The following is a 17,865-nucleotide window of genomic DNA, read 5'->3' as shown; positions in this document are numbered from 1 at the left end:
CAGCACGAGTCAACGCAGCATGAATAATGCAAAACCATGATTACTGTAAGTGAATGAAGGCTTGGTGGGCTTCCAGTGGGGAAGGTCTCCATGGTATGGGAGCTGTATGGGGCTGAGGACAGGAGGACAGGAGGAGAAGAAGAGTGGAGGACAGGAGGAGAAGAGAAGAAGAGGAGCGAAGGAGAGAAGGAGAGAAGAAGAGAAGGAGAGGTGGAGAGGAGGACGGGAGGAGGACAGGACTTTCCAGCACTGCATGCCACGCTCAACCCTTCCAGGGCCGCCCGGCCCAGTGGGAACAGGCATTTCCAGTGCCGCAGCACGTCAGGGACAGGCGTTCCCAGTGCCACTGCTGGGGCTGTGGGACGGGTGTTCCCGGTGGTGTAGGGACAGGTGTTTTGGCACAGCCCGTGCCGGTTCCTGGCAGTGCGATGGGGACAAGCATCTCCAGCATGGCCACCTATGCCGGGCAGGCGCTGCAGGGTGCTGTGGGTATGGGTGCCCCAGGTGGGGCGTGGGGACAGGACTGGCGCTCCCGGTGCTGCCCGGTACGTGGGGATGGTGCTGCCCCAGTGGGGATGGTCCTCCTGGTCAGCATGGATGTTTCCAGGGTGGGGTGGGATGGAGTCAGGTGCCGGAGGGATGGTTGTGGTGGGCCTGGGGGAGTGTTGGCATCAAGGTTGGCTTGATGTGGAGTGGGCTGATGGGATGTGGGACAGGTTGGTGTGATGTTGGGTTGGTTGGCATGATGTTATGGGGCAGGTTGCCCTGTCATGAGGCAAGTTGGTCTTTTGTGGGGCAGGCTGACGTGATGTGGGGGCAGGTTGGCCTGTTATGGAGCAGGCTGGTCTTTTGTGGGGCTGGCTGATGGGATGTGGAGTGGGTTGGCATGGTGTGGGATGGGTTGACGGGATGTTGGTTTGTTTGGCATGATGTTATGGGGCAGGTTGGCCTGTTATGGAGCAGGCTGGTGTGGTTTGGGGTGGGATGGTGTGGTGTTGGTTTGTTTGCCATGATGTTATGGGGCAGGTTGACCTGGTATGGGGCAGGTTGGTCTTTTGTGGGGCTGGCTGGTGTGATGTGGGGCGGGTTGGCGTGATGTGGGGCACATGTTGGTCTGCTGTAGGGCACGTTGGTGTGATGTGTAACAGGTAGCTGTGATATGGGGCAGGCTGACGTGATGTGGGGCAGGCTGACATGGTATGGGGCCAGTTGACGTGATGTGGGGCAGGTTGGTGTGATGTGGGGCAGGTTGGTGTGATGTGGGGCAGGTTGGCCTGCTGTGGTGGGGCAAGCTGGCCTGTTGTGGGGCAGGCTGACACGATGTGGGGCCAGCTGGCATGATGTGAGGCTGGTTGGCCTGCTGTGGGGCAGGTTGGCCTATCGTGGGGCCAGTTGGCCTGTTGTGGGTCTCGTTGGTGTGATGTGGTGCACCTTGGTCTGCTGTGGGGCAGATTGGTGTGATGTGGGGCAGGCTGGCGTGATGTGGGGCAAGCGGATGTGATGTGGGGCCGGTTGGCGAGCCATGAGGGTCCCGCCGAGGCCCCGCAGCCCCCTGGGGTCGCCCGGCCCGGCCCGCCCCCCCTCACCCAGGCCCGGGCTGCCGAGGGAAGGACCAGGCCGCGCCCCGTTGCCATGGCGACCACCCCCCCCCCGGCACCCACCCAGCAAAATATTTTCGTCCCACCACGTGATAAAAACATCTCCCCCAACACGTGACGGAGGACGAGCCATGTCAATCCAAACCGCTTCCCTCCAATCACCAGCCGCTCCTTCAGACGCTGTCCCGCCTTCCGGAAGTCGGCCCTCCAATCGGCGGCGGCTCCCCTTCCAACGGTTTGACAGAGGCCGCGGAGGGGGGCGTTGATTGGCGTCCCTTTCAGCCAGTAGCCTCTCAAAAAGGCACCTGGGCTCCCGCCTCTGTGGAGCGCGGACCAATGAGAGAACGGGACGCCGCTTCCCTCCCGCCCCCCACCGCCCGCCCCCCCAGCACTGCGGTAATATGGCTCCGTAGCCATCGGCCCGGGCCGGTGCTGCTGCCGCCATTAACCCCTGGGTGCCCGGCGGCGGCGGCGGCGGCGGCGGGGGGGGAGCGGCCCGCAGGGCTCATGCGCAGGCGCCGCAGCCGCTGCTTGACCGTTGCCCTGCCGTGAGGATGAGCTCGGCCGCCGGCCCCGCCGCTTTACCCCCGGGATCCGCCACCCGGGCCTTGCATGTGGAGCTGCCCTCGCAGCAGGTACGGCGGGTCTCGGGGAAGGGGAGGGCCTGGAGGCGGCCCTCAGCTGGGGGTTGCTTCCTGAGGTGAAGGGGGGGGGATGCTCCCTGAGGTATGGGGTGCCCTGTGGTGAAGGGGGGGGAGGGGGAGTGCTCCCTGAGGTGTAGGGGGATACCCCCTGAGGTATGGGGTGCCTTGAGGTGTAGGGGAGGCACTCCTTGAGGTGAAAAGAGGTGCTCCTTGAGGTGTGGCATGCCCTGAGGTGTAGGGGGGCAATGCTGTGAGGTGTGGGGTGCCCTGGGATGAAGGGGAGCTCCTCCCTGAGGTAGATGGGTGTGCTCCCTGAGGTATAGTGTGCCCTGAGGTTTGGGGCGGGGGGTGCTCCCTGACGTATGGAATGCCCTGAGATGAAGTGGGGGTACTCCCTAGGTGACTGGGAGTGTTTCCTGAGTTATAGGGCACCCTGAGGCGAATTGAGGGGGTGCTCTGAAATGTAGGGTGCCCTGAGGTGAAGTGGGGGCACTCCCTAAGGTGTGGAGTGCCCTGAGGTGTAGTGGGGTGTTCCCTGAAGGTATGGGGTGCCATCAGGTGAAGGGGAGATGCTCCTTCAGGTGTGGGGTGTTCCTGGAGGTGAAGGAGGGGGTGCTCTGAGGTGTGGGGTGTTCTCTGAGGTGAATGGGGGGTGCTCTGAAGTGAAGAGGGGATGTTCCCGGAGGTATGAGGTGCTGTGAGGTGTAGGGAGGATGCTCCTTGAGGTGTGGGGGTACCTGAGGTGAAGCGGGGGTTCCTCGAGTTACAGGGGTGCCTGAGGCAGTCCCTGAGCTGGTGAAAGGAGAGTCCCTGAGACAAGGGGGTTTTGAGCACCCTTCTCTTGGGCTGGTAGGAAGATGAGATGGTGAGGTCCCCTTTGCATGGGGACAGGAGTCTGTGCCCCCCTCCTGCCGCTGCTGGAGAGTCAAGGGGGGTCGCTCTCCCACAGAGGTGCTGGATGCAAACTAAAGCTGGGAGTTGCAGCTCAGATAACATCCAGTTAAATTTGCTTTTAGCTTGGGTAACTGATGGGGTGGGAGCAGCTGGGGTGCCCTCTCCTCTCCTGTTCTGTCTCATAACAGAGTGGGGGGTGAGCACGGATAAAACATACCGCGTATTCTGAAAAGTGATGAAGTGTTCCCTCCCCATCACATCCTTCCTTCAGCTAACTCTCTTTTTCCTGTTTGCTGATAGTTGGCTTTTGGTTTTACTGGGCAACTGTCCCACGTTTTAATTTTGAGAGCATTAGGAGCAAGGTTAAGTGAGGAAGTTGAGGCTCTGCATGAGGGTTTAGCAATCTCTATCAAACTAAGCCTATGCCCTTTCCCCTCTTGCATGCAGTGACTTTTATTGTACGGGAGCTTAAGCAGTAGTGGTGGAGAGGGGAATAATTACTTAGCAAAGGCATGCTTTTCTTTAGAAATGCTGTGAGATGTGAGCCTGCACCTGAAGTTTTGGTTCATGGCCTCAGTGCAGTCAATGTTGTTAAGAAGTAGACACACTCTCCGAGTTACTCGAGCTACATGTTACCAGATTTGAAAATGAAGAGTTACTAGAGAAAAATCGATAGATGTTAACTTGAAATGAAGATATAACTGTTCCTTGGATAAACATGATTTACCAGACATCCACTTAGGGTCAAAGGGAGGGAATGGAGGTGACTCTTGGCAACTGGAGCGGTGCAAGTATTGACCCTAATTTGAGAGCAAGTACTTACTTTAAAATAGCAGGCCTGTTCTATGTTAATGAACATAAACATGAGCGCTCCTCTGGGTGAACTTCACAGGGAGCAGTAGATCGTTCAGGAGATCAAGTATGGCCTTCTCCCTGCTGAATTTTTGGTTTTATTCTTTCCCAGACTTGTGCAAGAACCGAGTGAACGCTGCAGGGAGAAGCCTTAGTTATTAGTCATTGGACTTCGTTTGTGAAAGTGAGACCAAAACACAGTCTTCTTTTTTTTTTTTTTGTTTCCTAGGAGCAAAGGCTTTTGTAGGAGTTTGTAGGAGCAGAAACTGAATCATCAATTATAGGATGTTCCAGTTGAGTAAATATTTAGTTTAAGTTATGTGGGATGAGTGCTGAAGAAATGTTAATTGTAGCAAGTGTAAGTCTGTGACAGTCTGAGGTATTGTTTTGCTGTGTGCTCTGCAAATATTAAGACCATGTGCTGAGGTGTCTGTGTGCTGCGTCAGTGCTCGCAATCAAATCGAGAAGCTCTGAAAGCACCCTGATAACAAATCATCCTCTTTCACTGTATTATCTGAGCTTAAAAGTCTGTTACTGAATTGCGAGGTGCCTTACCTTGGAGGGGCTGTCACTCCAGAGATATTTTACTGCAGAATCATGAAAAAGAATGGAAAAGTCATTCCAGTCTCTTGTACCACATCTGTAATGCAAAAATCTGGCTGATCCGACTGTGGTGCTACATAACATAAAGTAATTTTTTCTACCTGCCAGCACAGAAATCAACTTGGTGAGTTGTTTAAGTAGGCAATGTTCTCTAGAACACCCAGTGCTGCATTTTTGAGTGTAAGGGTGAGAGTAAGATGGTCTGAGTCATGGCTATAAATCTCTCTAAAGACCAAATTCTCAAAATGTGAACTTAAAGGTGAGTATTTTTAATGACTGAAATGACTTTTTAACAACTGAAATGTTGAAGCTGTAATTTGGGTTTAGTCTAGATTTAAATGTGCCAGTGAAATTCACATTGATTAGAAAACGAAGCTCCTGCTACTGACACATTTGCAGGAGTGAAAATGTCATGTCCAAAATCTTCTACCAGTTTGACCATGCTTGTGTCAGACCGACTATAATGTATTCTTTAACTTGTTCATTGGTGGCAGGATGTCCTGGCCTAAGAATTCCTTTTGCTGTTGTATTCCACATTTTAAGTGGGGGAAAATAGAGGATACGGCTGTAAAGAAATGCATCTGGTTAAGCATAAAATTCCAATTTGTATCCCTAAGTACTTGTGCCAGGATGTCGTTTTCTTTTTCCTGAAGAGTGAGCCTAACAGAATTGAAAATGTGTCATGAAATAATTTCACTTTAAAAGCAGAGATTCTGTAGCATTATATCTTCCTAGTTGCTCGACACCAGGAGTGTCATGATAATTTACTGATTTCTAAATGCTCCAACCAGAATTTTCAGTCCTGTCATGACAAGCAGTTCAAAGCAATGGGGGTGTGTGTGTGGGGGGGAACCCAAACCTTTCAGACTTTTATATTCTACATGGAAGGGGTTGGACAGAAAAATACACTCTTAACATAGAGAGCCAGTCATGCTGCAGTCAAATGATCTGTTGAATGTTACTGTGCTCGTTGCTGACCAAAACAGATGTCATGTGTGGTTGTCTAGAGACAGGAGAGCACATCTTCGTGGACTCCAGAACCACTGCCTCCAGCGCTTCAGATTTTTCCTTCGTGCTGAAATTGATGAGCTTTTACTGTCAATTCCAGCATTAGAGACACTGAAGCTTTTAATGAACGGTGAGATAGTGTTTAAAGACATGCAAGTGTGAACTTGAGCTGCATGTACCGTTGTACAAGCAGCTGTACTGACGCACAGTTCGTAGTGAGTGAATAGGGAGCTGTGAGGAAGAAAAAGAGCCCATATTTTTTAAAAAATAAATTATTTCCAGTTGGTCTGTTGTTCAGCCATTCACTCAGATCCGTGTCCATAGACTCAAGCATCCCTCTTGTCTAGTGGCTAACCAGGGCATGAATAAACTATAGGTATAATTGGTTTTGAGTGGAGCAGAGGTGAATCACTCAGAAATAATGACTGGAGCCATTTTAGAAAATGACAAAAATGTCCCCTACTACTTCATTGTGCTAAAGGTAGATGATGGGGAAAAAAAAAAACCCCGAACAAAACCCAACGTGAATTCCAGTGTGGTAGGTGATTACTAAGTCATATGGGTAACAGCTTAGCACTTCTGTGACTTGGCTGATTGTAAAGTATTTCAGCAGCTTGTTCCCAAGTGGTTTGACCGCACATGAACCACAGGGAAAATGCTCATCAGCCGGTTGTATCTCTGCCACCAGTACTTGCCAGTGGTAGGGTAAAAAGTCTGCTCATGTTGCTAATTTCCACATGCCTGATTGATGCTCAGTTACAAGAAGCCTTCTTTGGAAGATCACCTATGGCTTACTTCCAAATTATAGGGGGGAAAACAATATGTGATGTTTAGACTGTACATAAGGCATTATCCTGTAATGGGACTACATATCACCTCCATCTCTATCTGCTTTTTCCCCCAGGAAACTGTTCAACTCCTGGACTTATGTTCTTGATGCCTTGATGTAAGCAATTTTCTGCTTACTGGAGATAGCCTAGGTAATGGGGGAAAATAGTTAGAGATACGAGGGGAGCTCTACGCAGAGTTGGATCTTTTCCATCAGAGGTTTTAGTTCCAGTTCAGTGTCGGTCAACCACATTTCAGTATGCCCTGTGTAGAATCATAGAATGGTTAGAGTTGGAAGGGACCTTAAATATCATCTAGTTTCAACCCGCTGCCATGGGCAGGGACACCTCTCACTAGACCAGGTTGCTCAAAGCCCCATCCAGCTTGGTCTTGAACACCAAGTGTTCAAGACTTCCAGGGAGCGTAGTGATGCCTAAGGTGCGTTTCCAAGACTTTGGTTCAAAGACTTTAGATGTATTGCATGAGAGGGTATGTGTGAGGGAGTTAGATATGCTCTGGTGAATAGGGACGTGGTGGTAAGATGGGAAGGGGTAAACTGTACCACTGTGCACATCTGCAAATAGTATTAGACTAAAGTCCAGGTGACCCAATATCTTCTGTATCTTTCTGTTCATAGTCTTCTCAAGTCTTCTTGGAGTTCTAATTGACAAGCAGCTGAATATGAGCCGGCAGTGTGCCCAGGTGGCCAAGAAAGCCAATGGCATCCTGGCTTGTATTAGAAATAGCGTGACCAGCAGAAGTAGGGAGGTGATTGTCCCCCTGTACTCAGCACTGGTGAGGCCACACCTGGAGTATTGTGTCCAGTTTTGGGCACCTCAATCCAAGAGAGATACCGAGGTGCTGGAGCGAGTGCAGAGGAGGGCAACGAAGCTGGTGAAGGGCCTGGAAAACAAATCCTATGAAGAGCAGTTGAAGGAGCTGGGACTGTTTAGTATGAGGAAGAGGAGGCTGAGGGGAGACCTCATCACTCTCTACAACTACTTGAAAGGACACTGTAGAGAGGTTGGTGCTGGTCTCTTCGCACAGGTAATTAATGACAGAACAAGAGGGAATGGCTTCAAGCTCCAACAGGGTAGGTTTAGACTGAACATTAGGAAAGAATTTTTCACAGAAAGAGTGGTCGGGCATTGGAACAGGCTGCCCAGGGAGGTGGTTGAGTCACCATCCCTGGATGTGTTTAAGAGCCGTTTAGATGTGGTGTTGGGGGATATGATATAGGGAAGAACTTTGTAGTGTAGGGTAGATGGTTGGACTCGATGATCCCAAGGGTCTCTTCCAACCTGGATGATTCTATGATTCTCTTGTTGGATGGTGAAAATTTCTGTGGGAAGGAGCAGCAATGAGCTTTCAGGCACAGCTTTCAGCCTTCCAGTACCTGAAGGGGGCCTACTGGAGGGATGGGTAGGGACCCTTGATCAGGGAGTGGAGCCATAGGATGAGGGGTAATGGTTTTAAACTGAAAGAGGGGAGATTTAGATTAGATACTAGAAAGAATTTCTTTGCTGTGAGGGTGGTGAGACCCTGGAACAGGTTGCCCAGAGAAGCTGTGGCTGCCCCATCCCTGGAGGTGTTCAAGACCAGGCTGGATGGGGCTTTGAGGAACCTGGTCTATTGGGAGGTGTCCCTGCCCATGGCAGGGGGTTGGAACTTGATGATGTTTAAGCTCCCTTTCAACCCAAACCATTCTATGAGTCTACGAGACATCAGAAGTAGGTGTTTAGGGCAGAGCAAAACAGAGCAGACATTTAGTGAAACTTCCCAAGGACATCCTGTAGCTTCCATTCGCTTTCAGGGATGGATTTTTTAGGAGTCTGAGGGCAACGCTTAGCAAACATGGCTCCTGTGGCATCCATACTAGCTTAACTCTGGGAGCAGTTTAGCTCACGTAGTGCGGGACAGAGGTTTGAGATGATAAGGACAAGGGACCTGAACTGGTTGCATGATGAGCCATGTGAGGCTCCGTGCTCTCTGAACTTCATCAAACTGCAGAGCTTCACCTGTGTTTATACTCAGTATTGATACAGACTTGTCAGACCTGATGCATGTTGGTTTCATGAAATGCATGTTGGCATTTCCAGTAGCTGGGTAAAAGTATCATGTGTATCATGTGGCCAGGTTATGTCTTCTCCCATCCCACCACTGGTCAAACAATAGGTTATCCCCGTCCTAAACCTGTTTGGCAGGGAAAGGTTCTTTGTTTCGAATACTGAACATGAAAATCTTATTTAGGAATTGAAAAACTTCTGTCAGCCAAACAAAATTCTGCAGAAAACCCCTAAGTGGTAGGAAGAAAATCCCCTCCAAATCCACTTTTAACATGAAACCATGCTGTAAAGTTTACCTTCCATGAACTGGTTGACTGTAATGAAGGGATTGGATTAAAAAACTGTGAAGGCCGTTTTCAGGTTTATACTCTTATTCCATGATACTTCCTATGAACGGGAAGTTGATGACAGGACCTGAATATCTCATTGATGATCATAGAAGTGAAAATTCTATCCAGTTGGTAAAATATCTTGTATAAGAAATCATTCCATTGAGCTATATTTAAATAAATGTTATATACCAAACACTTAACTGTCTTTGAGCTTCTGGGATTGTAGTAATTACATGAGCTTAATTTATATGTTTCAGAAATTTACATTGTTACGCTGTTTGAACCTGGGATGCAAAGGAATGGACATCGTGAGTGGAGTGGAACTTTAAAGCTGTTTTTTCTTTTGAAAGTACTCCTGGAAAGAAATTTTTTTTTTTTTGGTAAAGTATTTCTGATTTGCGTGAGCTTCTGGATTCCAGTAATAAATAAAACCATATTTCCAGCAGTTGGAAGTGACAATGCAGTGTAATCCAGTACCTCGGGTATATGTTTAGATACTTGAGGTGATCCAAGTGAGTAGAGGCAAAGCAAGATGAGAAGAACATGGGTGAATTAGAACAAGGTTAAAATTTCAGAGTTACTTTCTTTAAAGGTGTATGCAACAACTTGGGTAACGTGGCAGAAATGGGTGGTTCAAAGTGCGCTGGCAAATGAGTTTGAGAGGTCTTGTATGGTGGAGAAGTGAAGAAAACTACTGTATGGGCTCAGGGCTGCACCTGTACTAGTTTTTTAAGTGAAAGAGTGTGAAAAGAGCGTCTTTTTTTTGAGATAGTGGAATATACAGCAATAGCTATATAAAACTGAGTAATATGAAAACCAAGACTGAGTCTTAAATGTTTGACTTCCTCTTTCCTATTAAATATGTTGGGGGAAATCAGAATAGCGGATAGAAAGTGTCGTATTTGAATATTGCTTTCGCTTCTCTTAGACGTCTCTAAACGCTGAGTGGGGAGGGAAGTGCTGCTCCAGTAAAACACAGCTATGTGGGTGTTGATTTAGTGATCTTACACAGTTGAATCCACGTCCAGCCGTATCAATGTTGCGTGTTTGTCAGAGATAATTTGGAGGAAATAATTGTTAAAGTTACTATAAGACTGTAATCATAGCTCAAAAAGTTGGCCGTTAATCCGGGGCTGGATTTTTGTTCTCTACTATATACTTTTAATTTTTTTTCTAAGGAATGCAAGTGTGTTTTGCAGACTGGACGTTCTGTTGCTACGTTAGAGAGAGACCGTTCTGTCAGACAGCTGTAGTAAATCAGTTTTGATGCTTTATTCAGGAGATTGGTAGGGGATTAGGGAATATTCTTAATTGAGTGAAGGAGAGGTCTTGGTAGCTGGTAACTAAAGACTCATTCCTTATTTATGTGACTGGTCTGCCTTTGGTTTGTCATCCAGTAACATGATAAACATTAATATGCTTCAGGTTATTAATCAATGTATGCTGCTTGCTTGTGCAACTTGGTGTGTACTTAAAATCAAGTGGTTCTTTAAAGTCAGAGGTGCCTTTGCTTTGATTTTCTTGATGCTTTATTCCATGAGGCCCTGTTTGCTTTTTTGGTTCCCTCCTTCTGAGCATCATCTTATTTTTGCATTGCTTAATTGGTATTCCCAGGTCATTCCCGCAGATAATGTGGACTAATGCTCTCTTGTCCAAGGTAATGTTAAGAGGCTTAAGGGTCTTCTCTGAACCGCTACAAGTGTCTTAGTAATGAGGTGGGACTTGCACCCCGATGTTCTCTTCTCTACCTCGTGACACAGTTCCCACGTGGTGTCAGGGAAGCAGTTATAGTTTTGGTCTTTCATCTCAAAAGTGAGTAATTATTTGTTTAGACAAACTCGGAGGAAAACATCAATACGAAAAGGTGGTATTTCTAGCTGCTGCTTCTTAAAGATCTTCGTTAAAGATGGGAAGACTGTGTATCTAGTTTCTTGTTATTCATATTTTATATAAACACCCAGCAAGAGGAGCTTTGTCTGGCCAGCGGTCAGTGCTTACAAGGTTTTCTTAACCCCGGTTTAGAGCAATTTTTTAGGGTGTGCTGACAGTTTTTATTCTTCAGGATTGTGGTGGTTGCCAGCTCGCTTGGTCTGTGGCTCTTGATGTTGTAGTGACCGTAACCAAACACAGCTGGTGAAACAACACACAGAAAGAACTTCGTTCGCCTACGTCCGTGCATGGGCTTATGATTTTGCTTTTGAACCCGTAAATTCTATGTTTTGAGTCTTGTTTTGTCACACCTAACCAGCTGTCCTGTTTGTATCCTAAGACTGAATACCCGTGTCTTCTGTACCTGTCCCTATCTTATGTTTTAAATAACGGGCTGTTTCAGTCTTTCTACAGAAATGAACACAAATTTTGGATGTTGAAAGGACAAGGATGCAGAAATCAGTGAAGACAGTGAATACTGTGGGTTTGCGTTGACTTTTAGGCCTGGTCTTGGTTGTCTCGTTGGTTCTGAGGTCTAAAATAGCGCTGTAGGCTTTCTACATGTGAATATGGTGTACAAAGAGAATTTTCTTGCGCTTGCTGAAGTTATCAGCTGTTTATGTCATTGCTCTGGGGTAGAAGTTGAATTCTGAGTCACTCCCCGGTGTAAATTCAGTTATTTAGTGAGGAAAGATTTTAGTGGGCTGGCTAGTAAGGGTGTAAGGGAGGGTAGTCCAAAAGACTTAGCTGCCTTTTAAGAGTAATATATAGCTATTTTAATTTTTTTTTTGGTGAATTAACTATCTTAATTATTTTCTGATACTACTGTTGCTGTTTTAACTAGCATTAGAGGAGCAAGTTGTGCCATAGACTGACATGTTTTGTCAGATGTAACATTGACTTCACACGTTGCATTCTTTAACTCTGGGTTGAGCTAATGGAGGGCTCTTTTGCATTCAGGTAACTGGAGAATAATTATACTTCTGCATGGGCCACGTCAAATATAGAGCTGTTCCTTATTCTTCCTCTTTCACTTTCTCCCTGTATGAATTAGGGAAGACTTGATGCCTTTTGGAGCACGTTTTTCATTTGCTGACTGTCCTTGTTGAAGCCCCCTGTGAGGTACAGAAACAGGAGTAGTTGTGGCAGAGTATGGATGATTAGCAACGTGTATTGAACCTTACAGTGTTCAAGTGAACCTTTCAAAAACCCTTTAGATGCCCTAAGTGTAAAGGAAAGGAAGCACCTTGATTTAAGGAACTGTAAACGAAAGTGCACATTGCACATCTGAAAACTTTGAGCCCGTGTTGGTGACGGTAGTTTTGACTTTTCTTGTGGTTATTTATTTTGGGTAAATCACATTGCACAGACTCAATGCGTCTGCTTCCTTGCATCGAGTATTTAGGAATGCGAGGGAAGAAAGTGTTGTATGTGGTGTATGTTGCATCTTCACAGGAAAAAAAATGCAGTTACATTCCTACTGTGCATCTTTGAACTGGTGTATCGTACCTGGGGACAAGGCCTTGCATTCAATATTTAGGAATGCGAGGGAAGAAAGTTTATGTGGTATATGTTGCATATCTTTTTAAAGACTGTAGCCAGAAAGTAGCTAAGCCTTAGAAAGGAAAATGACTTACTGAACTGCTGTGAATCCCTTCACTTGACATGAGGAAATTGAGATATAAACGAGGTGCAATTACAAAGAGATCTACAAGCGATTCGTTGAACTAATGATGGTTGTGTAGCTTTGGGGGCCTTGCGGCCTTCAAGTAGGACAAGGGGTAATGGTTTTAAATTGAAAGAGGGGAGATTTAGATTAGATACTAGAAAGAAATTCTTTACTGTGAGGGTGGTGAGACGCTGGCCCAGGTTGCCCAGGGAAGCTGTGACTGCCCCATCCCTGGAGGGGTTCAAGGCCAGGTTGGATGGGACTTTGAGCAACGTGGTCTAGTGGAAGATGTCCCTGCCCATGGTAGGGGGTTGGAACTAGATGATTTTTAAGGTCCCTTCCAACCCAAACCATTCTATGATTCTATGTGCGTGCTGAAAGGACATTAAAATAGAATTCCAAAAATTCCTTGTGGTGTGTCCTACAAAATTGCATATCAAACGCTTCTGCTTTCGTTCTGAAGTAGATCTGAAATCACATGTGATTCTCTTGACTGTGAGCTGTCAAAAGCTGAACTGTGGAAAACTGTTTAATTACAGAACTTCTAAATAAATCTTCCTGGCAAGTGTGTAAATTGGAGTACAAGCATTTTCTTGTCCTTCCTGTGGTTTTAAGTAACAACACATCTAAATATTAGCTAAACACTGTACGTTCCTTTGCTATTAAAGGCTTTGTGTACTGCAGCAGACTTGACCCAAACCTTCTGTCAGGTACTTTTTCTTTTGTGGTGGAGTGTGTCAAATTGGAAAACAAGGCAGCTTAAAAATTTATGTAAAAATGAATTAAGTATGATTTCTTCTCTACTATTTGACTTCCAAGAACTCAGGTTGCACGGTTGCTACTTCATACTCAAACTGGTCTGGACAGGTGAAAGCAAGTGGTTAGTGAAAATCTGAGGAAGTAGAAAATTTTAATAATCATAGAATCATAGAATGGTTAGAGTTGGAAGGGACCTTAAAGATCATGGAGTTCTAACCCCCCTGCCATGGGCAGGGACACCTCCACTAGAGCAGGTTGCTCAAAGTCCCATCCAGCCTGGCCTTAAACACTTCCAGGGATGGGGGAGCCACAACTTCCCTGGGCAACTTGTTCCAGTGCTTCACCACCCTCACAGGAAAGAGTTTCCTCCTAATCTCTCATCTAAATCTCCCCTCTTCCCATTTAAAACCATTACCCCTTGTCCTGTCACTCCATCTCCTGACAAAGAGTCCCTCTCCGGCTCTCCTGGAGGCTCCCTTCAGATATTGGAAGGCTGCTCTGAGGTGTCCCCGGAGCCTTCTCTTCTCCAGGCTGAACAACTCTAGCTCTCTCAGCCTGTCAATAATAATGAGGTGTAGAGCAGTGCTGTGATAATAAATAATGCTCATGTTGGCTAAATACAGTCCATATTTTCATAGATGATTTTTTTTTTTTTTAGAACTAGAGCTTTTATGCTTTTTAAGAAAAGAAAAAATAAATGAATTCTCAACCTGACGGCCGTGAGCTACAAAGCACGAAGAGCCCTGTGTTTTTCTGTTACTAAATTATGACAAATAGCTGACCTTGCAAGCTCAGTTCTGTTAAGTTCAAAATGACTAGATTTGCTGCAGTAACGGTTGTGTTGCTAACTAATCTCTGCACCCTGCTTTAATGCTAAAATAGTTGGAAGGATTTTGCTTAAATTCTTCCAGAGCTACTGTGGGTCATAAAGCAGGCAAGTGAGGAAACTCATATGAAACCCAGGTAACAGAAGAATACGTACCAGCTTGTACAGAGGTCAGAGTTAATCCTGGATGGAAAAGAATCTATGGAATATTCTCCCTTGAAACAATCAGGAGGAGGGCAGGAGTCTGCAAACCAGAGATGGTGTCCAGAGATAAAGACTATGTCTTGGTTTTTACGTTAAAAATTTTCTGATAGGTAGGATGTTCCATTAGATAAGGAGAATTGGTGCTGAAATTGTACTCAGTGTTGAAAGTCCTTTATTTTGTCTTCTGGACAGAAAACGATAGCTTTTTAGGTAATCAGGCCTCTGTGAGAACCCTGAATGGTGATTTGGGTTGGGCAACCTTGGGCTTTTCAAGTAATTTCTATAAATGTTGACTTTGCTTGTACAAGATGATTTCCCAGCCTTCTTGTGCTGGTTTTACCCTTGCATTTACGCTTTAAGCAAAAGTAAGGTTTTGTGGTTTGTTGGGTTGTTTCCTCCCCCATTTTTTTTTTTGTTGAATCAGAAACATTCTCTTGAACCTGTGTGATGCTTTGCATTTTAACTGGGTTTTACGGGGTGTTATCAGGGTGCTGTGGTGGGGGGAAAAAAAAAAAAAACGCTTTTTTCCAATCCAGCCACAGATTTATAAAAATTTCTTCCAGGCCAATTGAATTTAAACTTCATTCTGGTACATGTATTCAAATTTACTAAATTCTTTAAAAATTAGACTATTCCAACAGAATGGATGACTGTTGCTGGAAGAAACTAACCTGCCTGTATTGCTTAAGTTTAGATTCTCCTTTAACACCTTTGCAAACTGATTTAACGTGTCAAAGTGCCAGTGTTTCTGCTGGGAGCAAGAATTCAGGAATAGTTCTGCTGAAAGAGCCGGTGCTAAAGAGGGCAGTCCATGCAACTGGGAGAGAGGACAGGAGGAGGCAGATGTGGGACAGAAAGAAGACAGACCCCCCCCCTTTTTTCCCAGCAGTGAGCCATTAGATCATCTCAGCTGCTAATAAAACGATAGGCTCCACGTGATAAAGAATAAGGCTTAGCTATTGCCCATGTTAATGACCTGAGCTTCACTATTCATACTTGGAGCCTGAGCTAGTAAGTGTGGTAGATCAGTAGTGAAGATAGAAAAATGGTGTTTGGCCGTGTTTGGATATACTTATATTATCATCTTTTTTTTTTTTTCCCCAGGGTCATCTGATTCTTGTAAGAGAATAATAAAGTGGTTAAGATGGAAGAGGAGTCAGAACTCTCTGTGCTTGTTTTTGCTCCCCATTATGTGACCTTGAACAAATAATTATGAAATTCCACGAATACTTCAGGCTGTTGTAGGTAGTTGCTGTTCTCCTTGTGGTTCCACGAACAGTCTGGACCTTCTGTTAACAGCGGTGCACTTCTCTCTTGTTTTGACTTATTCCCTTTTCTTCCCTTCCTCCCCACCCCCCACCTCTGCAGTGATTTTTATTAATGGTACTAGCTTGTTAGATTTAACCCAACAAAAAAATCCCGAATGAATAGCTTTGTCACTTCAGTTTCTCAGGTCCAGAGGGAAGCAGAGGGTGCCTGGATAAGTTTATGCCATGAAGAAATTGCAGTGTTAAAAAAACCCCTCTGTCGCCTTCTGCTGCCTGCTCTTCCCTGGTTTTGTGGTGGGCGCAGTGAGCTGAATTACAGAATCACAGAATGGTTTGGGTTAAAAGGGACCTTAAAGATCATCCAGTTCCAACACCCTGCCATGGACAGGGACACCTCCCACCAGACCAGGTTCCTCAAAGCCCCCTCCAACCTGGCCTTGAACCCCTCCAGGGATGGGGCAGCCACAGCTTCTCGGGGCAACCTGTTTCAGTGTCTCACCACCCTCACAGCAAAGAATTTCTTTCCCAGATCTCATCTCAGCCTCACCTCTTTCAGTGTAAGACCCTTCCCCCTCCTCCTATGGCTCCTCTCCCTGATCAGGAGTCCCTCCCCAGCTTCCTGGAGCCCCTTGAGGGACTGGAAGGGGCTCTAAGCTCTCCCCGGAGCCTTCTCTTCTCCAGGCTGTACCCCCCCAACTCTCTCAGCCTGTCCTCACAGCAGAGGGGCTCCAGCCCTCCCAGCATCTCCATGGCCTCCTCTGGCCCCACTCCAACAGGTCCATGTCTCTCCTGAGGACCCAGAGCTGGAGGCAGTTGGAGGAAATTAGACTTACAATGAACTTACTTTTTTTTGTCAGTTGTAGCTTGGATAAATTCTCTGACCCTTGCCATGAGACTGCCCAAATGCACAAGAAAACATTGTCTGGGATGGGAACGAGTGTCTAGATGCAGAAGGTGGTATTTTAGGCAGGGGTAGTGAAAGATTGTGGTATCTTAAGCGTTGAGGGAACTAAAGCATGAAGGGACCAGGCTGTTTCAGTCCTTTAAACCGCAGAAGACTTAGTAGACTGAAGAGTTGTGGGATCATCTGATGTAAAAGCAAAGTAGTAACAAGGATGTTAATCAAAATACTTTATTCTGTAGCAGCCTGACTTGTTTATGGCCTGTGGTAAATCTGGAGACGTTCCCAGAAAGTCATTGAATGGGAACACTAGATATGTTAAACAACTGATAGTAGTTCTTCGGAATGGTGAAAAGTGAGTGCTTTTCTTCATTTAAGAAAAAAGACCCCTGACTTTAGAGAGAAGCTGGTCGTTACTGAGCGTGGATGGTCTCGCTGTGCTGCAGAGCAGCTCTGTCAAGATGTGGCTGTTGAATTTAGGGGGGACAGTTTTGTGGCTCTGCACGTGTCAGGGGTGAAACCTGACAGTGGACTCTGCTTGTCTGGTCTCACCTAAAGCTTTTCTGTATATCTTGGGGGTAGCCGAGTGCTTATAACCTGTGCCATCTTTACCTCCAGCAGTGTTTTTAAAATACAAGATGCTACTCTACTCGGGGGTTCTTCTAAGGGAAAATTAGTGGATCTCTTGTGGATTGTAGTCATTGATTGTCAAGGTAGAAGGAAGCACTAATTGCTTTCCTGTAGGAGTTGCTTTTACTCAGTTGCAACTTTAAACTGGCAATTAAATCAAATGATAACAAGGCCTAGCATGTAATTTCACTGCTCCATTGACTTGGGAAGTGCAAAGGATTAGGACAATTGTGGTAATCAAAATAACTTGTGTACAAACCCCCTAGAAGGAGCTGTTAAACCTGCTCCACTGCTCTGCTAAGAGATACACCTGAGTCCAGGTGGCGTGAGCTAAATTCAGAGCTGTTGGAAAAGTTTAAAACCTTTTTAAGGTTTTAAATTCTGCTTGTCAGAGCTTACCTAAATCACTGCTCTGCTAAGAAATAACTTTTGATTTTTTCCAGTAGGCTTGTTAAGATGCCTGGTGTAGTGTCTGAGATCTTCAGTGCTGTGTTGCTGATAGACTGTCAACTGTTTGAGGAGATGGTGGTGAGAATTATCTATACTCATCTGCATATTTTGCTTATTTTTTTTTTTTTTAATGAAAGCAGATCCTGCACTATCAATTTGCAAACACAGCTGGCTTGTTTGGAGCTATGTGACTCGTGAGGCTGCCAAAGCATTTATCATGTTGGGTTTTTTTTTTGTTTTAGCATTTGTATTTTGATTTTTAAACTGGGCTTTTTGGAATGGCTGTTCTGGTTGCAGAGCATCTCGTCTGTGGGGGATCCTTCCTTGTCGTGAAGATTCTTGATACTTTCATAAAAAGAGCAAATAGGTAAAACTTGTCTCTAATGAGAAGCGACTACTCTTTC

The 17,865-nt window shown here is 46.0% G+C and overlaps 1 protein-coding gene across 2 annotated transcripts in view; it reads left to right on the top strand.

Annotated features, from left to right (window-relative positions):
* Positions 1 to 428: 428 nt before the first annotated feature.
* UVRAG (UV radiation resistance associated) overlaps positions 429 to 17,865 on the top strand; it is a 117,251-nt gene continuing 99,814 nt past the window's right edge. The window contains exon 1 of one of the 2 annotated variants that reach the window (XM_074147284.1): positions 429 to 545. In XM_074147284.1, the coding sequence (XP_074003385.1) occupies positions 429 to 545 (117 nt within the window). Of the gene's footprint in view, positions 546 to 2,149; positions 2,234 to 17,865 lie in introns of those variants that run through there. The other variant, XM_074147293.1, reaches the window with a different exon arrangement.

The sequence above is a fragment of the Numenius arquata genome, chromosome 1, assembly GCF_964106895.1.
Source record: "Numenius arquata chromosome 1, bNumArq3.hap1.1, whole genome shotgun sequence".
Classification (NCBI taxonomy): domain Eukaryota; kingdom Metazoa; phylum Chordata; class Aves; order Charadriiformes; family Scolopacidae; genus Numenius; species Numenius arquata.
Note: the sequence above shows the minus strand (reverse complement) of the source record. Positions and strands in the feature narration are given on the sequence as shown.